Source organism: Heloderma suspectum, chromosome 1 (assembly GCF_057233095.1).
Source record: "Heloderma suspectum isolate Gila_16-S chromosome 1, 16-S_ref, whole genome shotgun sequence".
NCBI lineage: Eukaryota > Metazoa > Chordata > Lepidosauria > Squamata > Helodermatidae > Heloderma > Heloderma suspectum.
In genome coordinates this window covers 72,608,321-72,624,766 of record NC_139458.1, presented here as the reverse complement: position 1 = coordinate 72,624,766, position 16,446 = coordinate 72,608,321, and the positions used below count along the sequence as shown (strand labels likewise).

The following is a 16,446-nucleotide window of genomic DNA, read 5'->3' as shown; positions in this document are numbered from 1 at the left end:
TTCTGCATCCTCTTTCTGAGCATGCCTAATAAGTTGTTTATGGTATTTGCGACTAAGGACTGAACCATTATGCGTGTGGTCTATATTTTAGTATAAATGCTAAGTAATGCCTGTTAAAAGATAAGATAAAACTGTATAATGTTCAAGGGCAAAGAATTTGTTTGGGGAGGGTTCAGGTTGAAATATGCTTTATTCCCTGGCGAAGCTACACAAACCAGAGCTGCTAATTTCATCAGACTATCAGTGCAAGGTTGCTTTGCTGGGGGTAGGTAGCCTGCATATAAATTGACCCTATTTTGAGAGCCTTTTAACTTATTTACAAGATTATTTTTCTTTTTATAGATCCATGTTGTACCCCAGTTCAAAATTTTGGTCAGTTTATTAGGTAAGTGAAATATTATTCAAGTTAATTCAGTTTTGAGGCAAGGAGAGATTAAGGATACAATTCTTTACACACTTACCTGAAAGTAACTTCTCTTGAACTCAGTGGTACTTATTTCTAAGTAGAAATGCATAGGATTGTGCTGTTAGTTGGGTGAGCCTAATTTTTCTTGGTCTGCTTCAGTTCTGCTGCAGCTGTTGCCCCTATAACCTCTGTGTCCCCCATATGTAGAATGTTTTTCTCTGCATTTTAACATATAGAAGATTGTATAGTCTTACTTTAAGTCTATTAGGATACACTAGATTTTAAAAACAAATTAAGGGTGCAGTCTTATACATATTTAGACAGAAAAAAGTCCCACAGTTCTGAGGAAGTCCCAGCCAGCATTGCTGGCTGGGGCATGCTCAGAGTCATAAGATATTTTTCTGTCTAAACATGTATAAGATTATGTCCTAAGTCTTGCTTCCTGCCAATAGCATTGTTTAGCCTGCAGCCCACAATTCGTTCACATTGTTCATCCTCCTATTGGCAGGTATTGTCTTCAGCAAACCAATGTTACCTCAGAACCAGCAAGACAGTGGAAGATGTTGGCAACATTTTGTCCAAGCCCCTTATTTACCTATTTGAAACATATCCTACTTTTCCTGTCCTCATATTTGGAATTGTTGTGAGAAAGCTGGCAGAATTTCAGCTGAACTACTTTTATGATGCAGCTCAAACAGTAATTTGTATATTTTGTCCCAAACAGAAAACAGCATTCATGTTCATGACCTGTTGACATTTCAACAGATCACAACAGTTCCCAAGGCAAAGGGTGCAACTCTCTTCACCTGTGACCTGCAGGTGCGTATAAGAAGAGGACATGTGCGCATCTTCTCCAGTCTGGGAAAGAGGACTGGATTTTACGGTTGTATGTGAACTTAGTATGTGAAATTGAAATGAAAGCAGTTTTGTACTAGATGAAGGCTGGTTTCATGGGAAGAGGTGGGTTGTTCATTACTTCTGAAAAATCACACTTCAGGGAAGATACTTTAAAACAAATTTTATGCTTTCCTTTTCTATAAGACTCATGCTGGTCTTAATGGTGGTTTCTACATTTGTGTGGAGGCGGCAGTCTTGTTTGAGCTCATTCTGGGAGGGGGAAGCTACCACAAAGAAAAGAATCTGCAGAGCCTAATCACTACTCCCGATAGGTTCATTTGTATTCTGGCCTAAGCAGGCCTGTGTGATTGGAGTCTTTGCTGTCCCAGGAGAAGGAGCTAGAAGTAGGCTAAAAACTGCCAAGTTTCCCAATTTCTGTGGCCCATCTTAACAGAGGAGACAGGGATAGCAAGTTCCTTTATAGCAAGGATGGCGAATGTGTGGCCCTCCAGATGTTGTTAGACTGCAACTTCCACCATCTCTTACCATTGGTTATGCTAGCTAGGGATTATGGGAGTTGTAGTCCAACAACATCTGGAGGGTCACGTGTTTCCCATCCCTGCTTTATAAGGATGGATGCTATTGTGTTGGTTGTTTTCCTCTGGTTTGTGTATGGGGTGCCAGTTGGCTACCAGTTGATGAGGCCAAGAAAATACTCTGATTGGTTTCGGGGGTTTTAAAAAATGATTTCCTTGAACTTTGGGGGTCTGTGATGTTGCTTTCTGTTGCAGCTGGTGTTTGTTAGCAGGAAAGGACTCATATAGGTGGAAACAGAAGCAAGAATGGATCTTTTGATATATCTTGCTATTCCGCAAATCCTTGTCAAAATATTCCAATTTTTCTAACAATGTGAATGTTAGAAGAAGAATAAATTGACCCAAGTAATCTAATATGCAGATTCCTATATCAGAATTTGGGGTTCCTGGGTGCAAATGTTTGTAGTATTCTGACACTGAGTGCACATTAATGTGCTTAATGATGTGCCTTCTAGCATTGATATGTAGAGAGCTATTTATTTTTACAGCATTCTGATAAAGGGGAAGAGGTCCTGAGGATGTGTGTGGCAGTGAGAAAGAAGCTACAACTGTATTACTGGAAGAAGAGAGAGTTCCATGAGTTGCAGGTGCATTAGTACTGTAATAAATTGCTTCCTTGCTCATTAAGAAAGTTTTCTTTGTCATTTAGTTCTATTAGTTTCATAACTTCATCAAGTCTTCATAACAGTTAATACAGAAAATAGAACCCACTCTGAGGGCACAATCCTATGAGGATAGGCGGCCGGGTTCGGAGGTGACCTCCTATCCAATGCAGGGCAGGAGAAGCACAGAGGGGATAATTCCCTCCGCGCTTCTCCTGCCCTGCATTTGCGGCTAGACAGCTGATTTCAGCTGTCTAGCTGCGGGAAGGCGGAGCGGGAGAGGAGGCTGCTGGACAACACATAGGATTGTCATACCGGCATTTCTGCCTTCCCTGCCCTGGAACACCCTGTTTTGGCTGCTCCATGCTCCTCTTCCGAGCGCAGAGCACAGGGCCGTTCCGCACTGCCTGGAAGGCAACGCGGAAGAGGGTGAAGGTTGGTTTCTGGAAAACCATATATCCTATGGTCGTCTAGCTGCTGACTAGCGGCCATAGGATTGCTCCCTTAAGCAGACAAAAACAATTACAGTTACTTAGTCTTTAAGGCCAGTTTAACTCTTAACTTCACTTTTAGAGTTGCTCTTGGTAACAGTGCAGCATGCATTACCAAAGGAAGAGCAACTACAGGTAAGATAGTTCAAGGTAAACTGCAGATAAGGAATTAGACTTCAAATAAGTCTGTGTATCTGAATTGCTGAACTCGATAGCTGTTTGTAAAAGTGTCAATGGTGGTACATATAGATTTAGAAGAAGCAAGTTTCATTGGGTTGCTACTTGTTATGATCTTAACTCCTCATCTGCAATGTTCATTTTATTGTTTTCTAGGCTTTAAGTAGCATACCATGTAGAAATAGTATTCAAATCACTATCGTGAGGATTAGGAGTAGATTTAACACAATTGCTCAAGTACACATTGTACACATGTAGAAAGGGACATCTTCGAGGGGATGTTCACCAAACATTATGTTGTCAATTTGAATACCAAGTCAGGCCACGTTCTTTGGCATTAGAATGCAACGTGTCACTCTTTTCTGCATTAAAGGCCTCCTCACTTAGGCTGATTCAAATATACTGTATTTTTCTCCATGGAAAAGATGGCAACCATTTAGTCTTTTGCTCATGGCTTTCCTGCAGCATTTCCATACATAATTCTTCAAGTGAATTATTCTCCATGGAGAGAATTATTCTCCATGGAGAGGAGAAAATATGTTGTAATTTGGCCCCAAATGAGAGGGTATTGGAAAAAAGATATGAGAATTGTGTTTTATTTTGTTTAGAGAGCAGATTCCGAATGCCACTCTGTTTAATTTATGTTAAAATTGCTATTCACATATGTATATAGAATGTACAGTTTTTAAATTCCTGATGACTTCTTTGTAGCCAACCAGACCTTTTATTTTCTTAATCTTCAGGGAGAATACAGTGTGCCAGATGTACCCAAGTCAATGGCATGGTGTAAAGATTCAATCTGTGTGGGTTTCAAGAGGGACTATTATCTAATAAGGGTAAGAGAGAGGTTTTCAACTAAGCCGGAAAAATGAATGTTGATTTTTGTGGGGATTCAGTAGAGCTGGGAGTGGAAAGTTTGACTTAATCATGATCTACTGGCATATAATTAAAGTTGCAATCTTATGCATACTTTTATGGGAGTAAGCCCCATTTAACATAGTGACACTTATGTCTGAGTAAATCATGAATAGGATTTTCATCTTTGAGAATCTCAATGTAAATTAGTTATGCTTGAGAGTTCCCACAAGCATATGTTTTTGCTTGGGTCTGCAGTTTTTTAGTGAATCAATCTTGGTGGATGGGATCCTGGGAGAAGGGACTATTCTCGCCCCCCCCCCCCCCCAAGTTGAGAAACAGTTTGGTGTGGCTTTTGTATGGAGTGACTGGCTGTGTTTGTTCCATGTGCAGGTGGATGGGAAAGGGTCTATCAAAGAACTCTTCCCTACAGGAAAGCAGCTTGAGCCACTGGTAGCCCCTTTAGCAGATGACAAAGTTGCTGTAGGCCAAGATGATCTAACTGTTGTGTTAAATGAAGAAGGGACCTGTACACAGAAATGTGCCTTGAACTGGACTGATATCCCAGTAGCCATGGGTGAGACCTAGTAGTTATTTGTCTTCATTTTGTCTTTATTTAGGCCAGGAGTGGATGACTTTTGGGGGTCTGGGGGCCATTTTTGTTGTCCTGCCACCAGAACCCACCCCTGATTTAAGCCAAGGACAACTGTCCTCTTCCTTAGCAATCTCATCTGAGTCTAGCAAATTAAATTGGTTTTAGATGGTGTCATGCCCTTCTGTGCAACAGGTAGTATGAGGAAGGGACTGTTATTCACCCCTACTTAGAATATTGTTTGATTTCTAGGACTGCCTTCTTTTCAGCTTCTATGATTCTGTTTCTCTTTAATTCAAGTGAGCATAATATTTACTACTTTTGGAAAGTGCTCTGAGTGCACAGTTGAAAGGTGAAAAAGTATAAAGAAAACTAGTAGGACAAATGTTCATGTAATCCTTGTAAAAGATTCAGTGTTTCTAAATGTAAATTTGGAAACATTGCTTGAGAAGCATATCCTCTAGGTAACTGTTGTATTTCCAAAACAGAACACCAACCTCCATACATTGTGGCAGTACTACCAAGATATGTAGAAATTCGTACTTTTGAGCCCCGTCTCCTGGTGCAGAGTATTGAGCTACAGAGGCCACGCTTCATTACTTCTGGAGGGTATGTAGATGCCACCTTTTGGCTGGTCTTGTCTTTGTAAACTCTAATGCTGTGTGTACACTTCCATAACAAATTCTTGATTTTTAAAATTAGTTTTTGGTTCAGAGTGGGAAGTAATCCTTCCATTTTATTACGGTATGTTGGTAACAAATCTCTCTCTCTTTTTTAGTACAAATATTGTGTATGTGGCCAGCAATCATTTTGTTTGGCGTCTCATTCCGGTTTCCATTGCAATCCAGATCCAGCAGCTTCTCCAAGATAAGCAATTTGAATTGGCTCTGCAGTTGGCAGTAAGTGGTAGGGTGGAGGCATTTTTAGTCTGCATCTGTGTTGATTACCTGGGAAGGGCTGTGGCTCAGTGGTAGACCACACACTTTGCATGCAGAAGGTCCCAGATTCAATCCCCAGCTTCTCCAGGTAGGGCTATGAAAGAATCCTGCCTGAAACCCCAGAGAGCCACTTCCATCCATGTCTACAATCCTGGGTTAGATGGACCCGGTATAAAGCAGCTTCCTGTGTCCCATAAGCTACCACGTAAAAGCTGAATCTAATTGCTGTTTCCTACATCCTCTGTTCATTGAGCACCTAGATATTAAATAACTCCTGGATTTAGCATTCATTCTTTAAACTTGCAAAATTCGTTTTTGGATTGTATGACTGTGCTTCTGGTGTGCATAGTTGTTTACAGTCTTTATGTCAACTTTTCTCACAATCCTGTTCAACGTTAAGCCATTTTTGTAAAAAGGAAACCTACACTGACAGCGTGTGACTTCCCCAAGGCAACTCAGTGATCTCCACAACTTAGTCTAAATATCTGTTAGAACAAAGGAGTGGATTATAGCTTTTCTTTCCAGATGATCCCATCAGTTCCTTTTTTTCCAGGTTTAATGCCCTGAAGCCCTAATAATCTGATGTGGCTTGGTTAGATTTAATACTGCCATAAATATTCTTAACAGGTAGACAGAGAACTTGTCTTATGATGTGGGAAAGAGAAATTGAAAGATGGCTCAGATTATAACTTTATTGGGTCAGCTGCTTATGAAGAAGGCAGCAGTCCTTTGGGTTTTTGCGTGACTCTCCCGTAAAGTAGAATTTTATGCACTCAGACTTCCTCCCTAGAATCATATTTGGTCCAGTAAAAGGTACCATCTAAATTTCTTTATTGTCATAGACTAACATGACAAGCATTCCTGTTATTGTTAATTATTGGATGTACATAGACTAAATAATGGATATTAATTGATGGTTAGGAACAAGTCCATGTTTGTGTAGGTGTATTAATAGCAGTAAGTGCTGTGAGTTCCATTTTAAATTGGGGTTAAATTGAAGTATTTTTGGATTCCAGAGACTGAATTCAGACAATCGTATATGAGCTTAATTCGTCAAGATATGAACAAGCTTCTTAGCTCCACATGCAACCCTTTTACTTCTCCTTTCAAGATGGCACTGAACAAACCAGGAAGTCTTCTGTTAACTATAGTTTGCTATTTTGTCCAAACTGGAAAATTATGGTTAACAGTTTTGGAACATGCCAAGATATTAAGCCAGCTTCAATCCATGGCTTAATATCCTGGCTTGTTCCAAAGCTGTTAGCCATAATTTCTCAGTTGGGATAAAATGGCACGCTGTAGTTAATGGAAAAGTTCCTGGTTTGTTCACCCATGTAGAGGGGCTGCATGTGTGGGCACAAGGCTTGTTCGTATCTTGGCTCTTTAAGCTGCGATATGATTTAATTCGCCCATTGTATGGGCCACAAATACCCTACATGACCAGTTTATAGTGATGCTTGAGTATAAGAAATAAATAAAAAAAATAATAAATAAGAACCAGTCATGTCAGTATTTCCTCCTTGTGTACAGTAAATGTAACCCTTGTAACTGTCCATGACTCTACTAAACAAATCACTTTTGAGCAGGAGTGGGTAATTGGTGGCCTCCAGATGTTTTGTCCTATAACGCCCATCACCCCACACTACTGGCTATGGTGGCTAGGGCTGATGGGAGTTGTAGGCCAAAGCATCAGAAGAGCCACAAGCTGCTCAATCCTGTTTTGGCTCTGCTCTTAAGAAACAAGCTGAAAATTACGGGTTCTCTCATACTCTCATGGGCAAAATGCCCTCAGATGGCAGCAGCACACACAGATGGTAAGCACACAGGGGACCACAGAGGGTACCTTGCCCAGGAGCCTCTCAAAACTAAAAATGGCTGTGCTTTAGGTCAGGGGTGGGCAACTTCTAGCCCTCCAAAAGTTGTTGGACTGCATCTCCTATCAGCCATATCTGGCATAGCCAATAGTGAGGGATCATGAGATGACCACAAGTTGCCTACCCCTGCTTTTGAGTATTCTATTTTTATGCATTTCTCACTCATGCTTACTGTACATCAGTGATGCTGACATGAATTAAGGATTTATGTTGTTTAATCTTTTGCTGCTCCTGTAGTTCTTGCTCTTGGGTGCCATAAACTAACACAGCTCTGCCTTGTGATTTGTATTGAGGGGTTTCCCTTTTTTCTTCACTACCCTGATATACCTATTCACTTTCTGAGAAATTTGCTTAAAACAATGTGCCACTTTCAAGAGGCTTACAACTTTCAGCTCTGCATTTTTTGAAAACTTCTATCGTTTAAAGAGTAATGTTTCTTCAATATTTTGTTTATCTTTATACTTAATAGGATATGAAAGATGACTCTGACAGTGAAAAGCGACAACAGATCCATCATATTAAGAATCTCTATGCCTTCAACCTTTTCTGCCAAAAGCGCTTTGATGACTCTATGCAAGTCTTTGCCAAGCTTGGGACAGGTAAATTAATTGTGAATCTGGACTTGAAAGAGGATAGGTATGGGAGATGACTGTAACCTCCACTGTCTGATGCTGAACTTCAAGGAAGAGATCTCAAGAACTGCTAACTGGTTATGTTGATGACCTTGAGTCCACCTTCTATATGACACCTACTTATGGTGGATTCACATGGCCATGGGCTGTGGTCATTGGCCAATATGAAGGAAAACAGGTTTTGGTTGGATATCCGCAAATCCCTCCATGTGGACAGCTGCTAGAAATACTTGTGCATAGCTAGAATGGTGGCCATGACCTTGGCATGGATCTTGTGACCATGACTCTGCCAGTATGTGGCATGATTGGGCGAATCCCCATTGGTAATCAGCTTACAGATGTTACATATCTCCCCCATACTCCATGGAAGTCTCCAACATGGGTTCCAGTATGTGAAAACTGGCCATAAGAACAATCGGGCAAGAGACCATTCCCTGTTTGAGCAAACAGCCATCGACCATGGCTTATGCTCTTTATCTCCCCCCCCCCTTTCTGAGGACAAGGCAGGGAACACATGACCAGGCTTTTGCCTAGTTCCTCAGTCCCGGTTCCTCCTCCCAATTTGTCTATGGAAATGTGGACTTTCCTGCCTGACAGCTTTTAAAAAAGGCCTAAATTGAATGAGCATCTGTGAAATACCATTTTGATCAAGAAACATTGCATGTCGTTTACTGTTTTGTAATTGGAATCATTATAATTTTGTCAAACTTTGTGGTCTTAGAGGCCTTTATGTTATATATGATGTATGCTGGAGAAGGAATGCCTATCAAAGCAGATAGTCTCATTGGCTCGACTTCTGCTTCTGTTGTACATGTCTTGTTCTTAGTCAAGCCAGTTTCTGTACTGTTGGTGTTGTAACAGATGCTTGCAAAAGGGTTCAGATATTTATAAGAGCTAAGTGCTGTGAACATGAAAAACTTCAGTTGTAAAGTGAACTCAGTTTGAAAACTGAATACATTTTTCAGTATGATCTAGAAATATTTTGACTCACTACAGTTGTGTATTTTGTTCAGATCCCACCCATGTGATGGGTCTCTATCCTGAATTGTTGCCCAGTGATTACAAGAAGCAGCTTCAGTATCCCAACCCAGTGCCAGTTCTCTCTCCAGCAGAGCTGGAGAAAGCACACCTGGCACTTATAGACTACCTAACTCAGGTAAGCATTTAGCACCTCCTGTCTGATCGTGTGAAAGTTTTGATGTGTCAGCACCTCCTGGAATTCATTTTGAAATGTTTGGAGTTCACCAGGTAACATTTTGAAGGGAATTCTAGGAGCGGATGAGCGATAATCTCATGGATGTGTCGGAGCATCCACATGAGTAGGTGTGATACTAAAAAATGAAATCCCCCTAGGATGGTTTCACTGATTCAGTGGCTACCTGAGCTGCTTGCTTGCTTGTTTGCTGTTTTTTAATATAGCGCTGTTAGTGTATATGGCATTGTACAGAGTAACGTAAGCACAAAAGACAAGTCCGTGTCTCCAGTGAGCTTCCAATCTAAATTTTGACCATGGGTATAGAGAATAGAGGGAAGGGGGAGTCAAGGGTAGCCGAACCGTAGAGAAGAGAGAGGAATGGGAGGGGCCAGGTAATGAGCAAATGCAGTTGGTCTGAATCGATATGGGTTACAAGGTTGCAGGTATGCATGTTTTCCTCTGGGGTAATATGGGCAAGGTTTGGCATGGATTCACTCCTTTAGACTCTTGCTGTTAATTTTTTCAGAAAAGAAGTCAGTTAGTGAAGAAGCTGAATGACTCAGACCATCAGTCCAGCACTTCTCCCCTCGTGGAGGGAACTCCCACCATCAAATCCAAAAAGAAGCTGCTGCAGATAATTGATACCACCCTGCTGAAATGCTACCTCCATGTGAGTTCTCTGCATCTTCTGAAATACCGATCTCTGCTTCAAATCAGGCATTTAGGGCTTTGTTGTTGGGAACTCGGGACAGTTACAAGGATTTAGATTGATTTTAAGACCCTTACTGGATTTGTAAAAGATTAAAGATGAAGACAGACGTAACATTTTAGAGCAATCGGGCTGCTCTAAAAGCATCTTTCCTGCGTTCATTCCAGAAGTGCACTTCTTTTTTTTAAAGATCCCCTTAAAACATTCCATAAAGCAGTGAATGAACAAACACATGAATGTTGATGAAGTCCTTTAAAAAATAATTTTAAAATGTGGACAGACAGATTGGGGGTTATGAGCAAGATAGGTGGCTGTGTCAGTGTTCAGTTCATTGATAATACACATCTGTCACTTCAGTTGTGAAGCTGGGAGGAAGCCAGCCTGATTCAGTGGCCAAGAAACATGCTGTGAACTCTGTTTATACTATGTCTGTCTTCATTCTAAGTGAAAATAAGTATACATGCCTTGGTTCCCCCACTCCAGGCAGCTGGTGTTCCTGTGGCTTAAGCCTTAAGATGTAGGTAGGTAATTCCAGGCTGGAAATATCATTGGGACTGAGCAGACTCTTGCATATGCTGTACCTCCAGCACTTAATACTGAAGAGAAAATGCTAGGAAAGTAGCATCTGCAGCAATAGTAGTGCTGCTGCAATGTGGTGTTGCTGGTGATGTGGAAGCAATCACCATTCAGCCTTATCCGTTAGTGGCCAGTTACAAAGCTTTGATAAATATATTTTGCAAAAATCCTTAACTGTCTAAATATTTCTGCTTCTCTTTGAATTGTACCAAAGTTTTATGGGGTGTAAATAATATATATGTTGGATTTATATTTGTGTGTATTGGTCTTGCTAATTGGTTGCTTGGTCTCTGTTTTGATAATTAACTATAGTAATGATCTTTCATTAAACAATAAAACTGTATCTGACTCACGAGCCAGTGGATTAGTTGACTGTTCCAGATAAAAAGTTGAGTATGTAGGACAGTGGCTGCATTTTTAAAGGGGAAAAATACCCTTGAATGTCCGGGATTTCCACCCCCCCACCCCCACCCCAATTTTATTTATTTATTTATTTATTGCATTTATACCCCGCCTTTTTTCCCTTGCAAGGAACCCACGGCGGCTTACATTATCCTCCTCCTCTCCATTTTATCCTCACAACAACAACCCTGTGAGGTGGGTTGGGCTGAGAGTCTGTGACTGGCCCAAAGTCACCCAGTGAGCTTCCATGGCTGAGTGGGGACTAGAACCCGGATCTCCCAGCTCCTAATCCAACACTCTTGCCACTACACCACACTGGTGTAGGAATATTCTTTCCATTTTAGGAATGGAAAGAATATCAGAATATCAGCCACCTTCTCACTAAGTGCACAACCCTACTATATGCAAGTACTTACTTAAAGATTTTATAAGAAATGCTTAAATTTGTGATTGATCTTCCTTTCCCTGATTCACCTTTTTGGTGCATGTTAAACTGTTTCTGATTCCCTTAATGGCTCCTCCTTATTTGCAGACCAATGTAGCCCTAGTGGCACCACTGTTGCGACTGGAGAACAACCATTGCCACATTGAGGAAAGTGAGCATGTCCTCAAGAAAGCTCACAAATACAGCGAGTTGATCATACTGTATGAGAAGAAAGGTCTGCATGAAAAGGGTAAGTGCTTTGAGGGGTGGGGAAACAATCGGTATGCAAACCTGTATTGTAAATCTATCTAGCTTAGATCCATCCTGGTTTAAAGATACAGAAAGTATTATTTAACCATCTGCACAATTGGGGCTATTTTTTTTTTTTTTAATCATTACTGGATTGTTTGGGGGCAAGGTTCCCTTATGTCTCCTGGATGTGCTTTTATTTAGGTCAGTTATACTTGTATTGCTGGCTGACCTGTGGATCGTGTCATGGTCTGTCAGTTGTAGATGTTGGGGAGACATAAAAAGTGAAGGCTATCCACCATTTGGAGGGAAGGTACTGACAAGTAGGTTGTTAACAGCAAGTGACAAGATTTGAGTATAAAAGTCTAGAGATGCTGTTTCAAACTGAGGGTGGGGTGGAGGTGGTACTGCTATAGACCTGTACTTTGGAGGGGCAGCCTTCAGTTTGCAATCTCTTTAGGCCTTCGTGGCATGCCAAATTCAAGTTCTTAATTTAATGCAACCTTCCCTTATCAAACGGCTTTATAGGGCCAAGATAGATGTACATCGAAAAGAGACTCTCAGTGCTGTGAACATGCTTTGAGTGTGCTTTCTCTTTAAGGTACATGTGCCTGTGCCATATCATCATATACAGATATATGCTACAACCACCTCTTCCTGGCTAGCCATTTGGTTGGTAGTGCTGCCTTCTCCTATTAGGGAACAGGCTGTAGGTACTTTGTGCTCCAGGAAAGGTCGCTTCCACATCGGGCTCAGCAGCAGGAAGAAGGAGGGTCAAGCAAGCAAATTCCCTGTAGCAACGGGAAAAGAAAAATGAGCATGCAAAGAGCACATAATATGGTAGCATATGCTGCTATGCTGTAGGCACATGGGCATTACACAGAGAATTTAAAGTGCATTCACAGTACTGTGAGCCTCGTTTTGAGATATGTCTGTCTTGGCCTGTGATTGTGTGTGTGTGTGTGTGTGTGTGTTTAGGAAAACTGACTGCCTCTGGCTTGTTACAGTGGTAAATGCACTTTTTTGTATTGACTAAGGAGTATTAGTTATGAGTAAAGTAAAGAAGTTGTTTAACCTAAAAAATAATCCTCATAGGGCCTTTCTTTTATTTTGCTGTAGCTTTGCAGGTGCTAGTGGATCAGTCAAAGAAAGCTAACTCACCTTTGAAGGGCCATGAGAGGACAGTGCAGTATTTACAACATTTGGGTGAGTGTAGTTGAGCATCACTGCTATATTTAAATTGTATGTCTTGCCTTTCTACCCAACAAGGGCTTAACAGTGGCTCACACAAACAAATAAAACTGCAAAATACAATCAGTAACAATAATCAGGTTAATCTGTTTTATAAAATGAGAAATTAGACTGAGTAAACATCAATAGCATGAAAACCAACAGACAGCAGTTAACTCAGCCCAAAAGCTTAAATGGAGCAAATGGTTATTCATCTGTCTTGAGATCTCCTAGAAGCAGAGGCTAAGCCTGGCAGGCCTCCTTAGGGGCACGTTCAGAAATTGTGGTAGTGTTACAGTCATGGCCTGTTCTATGAGGCTACCACTCTTAATATCCAAAGCTACAGGTGTTAGAGAAAGTCATTAGAAGATGGCCTCAGGAGAGCGATGAGGCTCATGTGAGACGAGGCACTTTTAAAGATGTACTGAGTCTAAATCGTTTTAGGATTTAAGCTAAAACCAGCACCTGGAATTGTACCTGGAAAGTGGTAACTAATGGAGCATTTTTAGCATAGGTGCATTCTGCAGCTCATCCCAGCCAAAAGTCATGCTGTGTATGTAGAGTGTCCTTCTTTAAAAGGATGTGTTGTTATTTGTACCTTATGCTGTCACTGTGGATATCCTTGTAATGCAATTCTTTAAACTGCCTTCTGCTTTGTTTCTTGTTCTAGGCACTGAGAACTTGAATTTAATATTTTCTTACTCTGTTTGGGTGCTTAGAGACTTTCCTGAAGATGGACTGAAAGTAAGCAGCACACTTGGTAACATTTGAAAATAAAAGGGAGGGATAATAAGGGTCATTCTGAGATGACTGATCATTCTGAGATTAAAGCACATATTAGATATATAGCTCAGTTAGTTCACATTCCTAAAGTATTTTAAAAGTAAATGGTCTGAGGACTGCTTTAAGTGTTGTGGGCCCACACAGAGGCCACTTTAATTGCTCTAATTGGCAACTGTTCCCATGTGGCAAGACATCAGCAAGAGTGTCCCTTTTTTTATTATTAAATTAAATTTATTAATCGCCCACCTGGCTGGTCACCCAGCCACTCTGGGCGATGTACAACATACAATAAAAACAGTTTAAAACAATAAAATTCTACAATAAAAACATTTTCTAAAATACCCTAACCCACCCCAAATGCCTGCCTGAACAACAACGTTTTTAATGCATGACGGAAGCTCATTAAAGAGGGGGCATGACGGAGTTCCTTAGGGAGGGAGTTCCACAGAGTGGGGGCCACCACAGAAAAGGCCCTCTCCCTCGTCCCCACCAGTCTAGCTGTCCTGGCTGATGGGACAGAGAGAAGGCCATCTGAGGCTGATCTTGTTAAGCGGCCTGTCTGGTGCTGCTGGAGGCGCTCCTTAAGATAGGCTGGGCCGGAACCATATAGGGTTTTAAAGGTCAAAACCAACACCTTGAATTTGGCCCGGAAAACAACTGGTAACCAGTGAAACTCCTTCAGCACTGGAGTGATGTGATCTCGCCGGTGGCTGCCTTTAATCAGGCGAGCCGCCTCGTTCTGTACCAGCTGCAGTTTCTGAACCGTCTTCAAGGGTAACCCCATGTAGAGCACATTACAGTAGTCTAAACGAGAGGAGACCAGGGCATGTACTACCGATGGGAGCAGATGGTCGGGAAGGAAGGGGTGCAGCCGCCGTATCAGATGGAGTTGATACAGCGCTGTCCGGCTCACAGCTGACACCTGAGCCTCCATGGACAGCTGGGAGTCCAAAATGACCCCCGGGCTGCAGACCTGGTCTTTCAAGGGTAGCCGTACCCCATTCAACACCAGGTCAACATCCCCCAGCCTCCTCTTGTCTCCCACCAAAAGTACCTCAGTCTTGTCAGGGTTCAGCTTCAGCCTATTCCTCCCCATCCAGCCACTCACCGTCTCCAGACATTTGGACAGGGATTCTACGGCCAACCTTGGTGAAGATTTAAACGAGAGGTAGAGCTGCGTGTCATCCGCATATTCATAGAATCATAGAATAGTAGGGTTGGAAGGGGCCTACAAGGCCATCGAGTCCAACCCCCTGCTCAATGCAGGAATCCAAGTCAGAGCATCCCTGACAAATGGCTGTCCAGCCTCGTCTTGAAGGCCTCCAGTGTGGGAGAGCCCACCACCTCCCCAGGTAATTGGTTCCATTGTCGTATTGCTCTAAAAGTCAGGAAGTTTTTCCTGATGTTCAGCCGGAATCTGGCTTCCTGTAACTTGAGCCCATTATTCCGTGTCCTGCACTCTGGGATGATCAAGAGATCCTGGCCTTCTTCTATGTGACAACCTTTCAAGTACTTGAAGAGTGCTATCCTATCTCCCCTCAGTCTTCTCTTCTCAAGGCTAAACATGCCCAGTTCTTTCAGTCTCTCTTCATAGGGCTTTGTTTCCAGTCCCCTGATCATCTTTGTTGCCCTCCTCTGAACCCTCTCCAGTTTGTCTGCATCCTTCTTCAAGTGTGGTGCCCAGAACTGGACACAGTACTGCAGATGAGGCCTAACCAGTGCTGAGTAGAGGGGAACTAGTACTTCCCGGGATTTGGAAGCGATGCTTCTATGAATGCAGCCCAAAAGAGCATTGGCCTTTTTTGCAGCCACATCACATTGTTGGCTCATATTCAGCTTGTGATCGACAACAATTCCAAGATCCTTCTTGCTTGTAGTGTGGTTGAGCCACGTATCCCCCATCTTGTAACTGTGCATTTGGTTTCTTTTTCCTAGGTGCAGAACTTGGCATTTATCCCTATTAAATGTCATTCTGTTGTTTTCTGCCCAGCGCTCCAGTTTATCCAGGTCACTTTGAATTTTGTTTCTGTCTTCCAAAGTATTAGCTATCCCACCCAATTTTGTGTCATCTGCAAATTTTATCAGCATTCCTCCTACACCTCCTCCTCCAAGTCAGTCATAAAAATGTTGAAGAGCACTGGGCCCAGTGCAGTACCCCACTCGTTACCTCTCCCCAGTCTGAGAAGGTCCCATTGATAAGCACTCTTTGAGTCCGATTCTGTAGCCAACTGTGGATCCACCGGATCGTTGTTTCATCTAGCCCACTTCGAGCTAGTTTGCTCATCAGGATATCATGGGGCACTTTGTCGAAAGCTTTGCTGAAGTCGAGGTATATGATGTCTACAGCATTCCCACGGTCTACAAGGGAGGTTACTTGATCAAAAAATGAGATCAGATTTGTCTGGCAGGACTTGTTTTTGACAAATCCATGTTGGCTTCGAGTAATCACGGCATTGTTGTCAAGGTGCTTCCAGATGGATTGCTTTATGATCTGCTCCAGAATTTTCCCAGGGATTGATGTCAGACTGACTGGTCTGTAGTTCCCAGGTTCCTCCTTTTTACCCTTTTGGAAGATAGGGACAACGTTAGCCCTCCTCCAGTCATCTGGCACTTCCCCCGTCCTCCATGATTTCTCAAAGAGAATAGCCAGCGGTTCTGAGAGTTCTTCTGCCAGTTCCTTTATGACTCTAGGATGCAGTTCATCTGGACCTGGAGATTTGATGTCATTCAAAGTAATGAGGTGTTCCTTGACCATATGCCTGTCGATGTCAAGCTGCAATCCTGCCTCTTCAGCCTGTACTTCGCCTTAGCCGGGGGGTCATAGACCCTCTTTTTGGTAGAAGACTGAGCCAGAGTAGGAATTGAGCACCTCTGCCTT

The 16,446-nt window shown here is 42.2% G+C and overlaps 1 protein-coding gene across 6 annotated transcripts in view; it reads left to right on the top strand.

Annotated features, from left to right (window-relative positions):
* Window positions 1–16,446, top strand: part of VPS39 (VPS39 subunit of HOPS complex) — a 52,821-nt gene that overhangs the window by 8,179 nt on the left and 28,196 nt on the right. For all 6 annotated transcript variants that reach the window (XR_014789510.1, XM_084846505.1, XM_084846478.1 and 3 more), the window contains 13 exons: window positions 343–385; window positions 1,131–1,225; window positions 2,328–2,426; window positions 3,853–3,945; window positions 4,358–4,541; window positions 5,045–5,165; window positions 5,335–5,455; window positions 7,838–7,967; window positions 9,014–9,156; window positions 9,722–9,865; window positions 11,415–11,556; window positions 12,675–12,761; window positions 13,456–13,529. Coding sequence is in view for 5 of the 6 variants with exons in the window: in XM_084846478.1 (XP_084702604.1) it covers window positions 343–385; window positions 1,131–1,225; window positions 2,328–2,426; window positions 3,853–3,945; window positions 4,358–4,541; window positions 5,045–5,165; window positions 5,335–5,455; window positions 7,838–7,967; window positions 9,014–9,156; window positions 9,722–9,865; window positions 11,415–11,556; window positions 12,675–12,761; window positions 13,456–13,529 (1,476 nt within the window). In the remaining variant the exon portion in view is untranslated. The remainder of the gene's footprint in view (window positions 1–342; window positions 386–1,130; window positions 1,226–2,327; window positions 2,427–3,852; window positions 3,946–4,357; window positions 4,542–5,044; window positions 5,166–5,334; window positions 5,456–7,837; window positions 7,968–9,013; window positions 9,157–9,721; window positions 9,866–11,414; window positions 11,557–12,674; window positions 12,762–13,455; window positions 13,530–16,446) is intronic.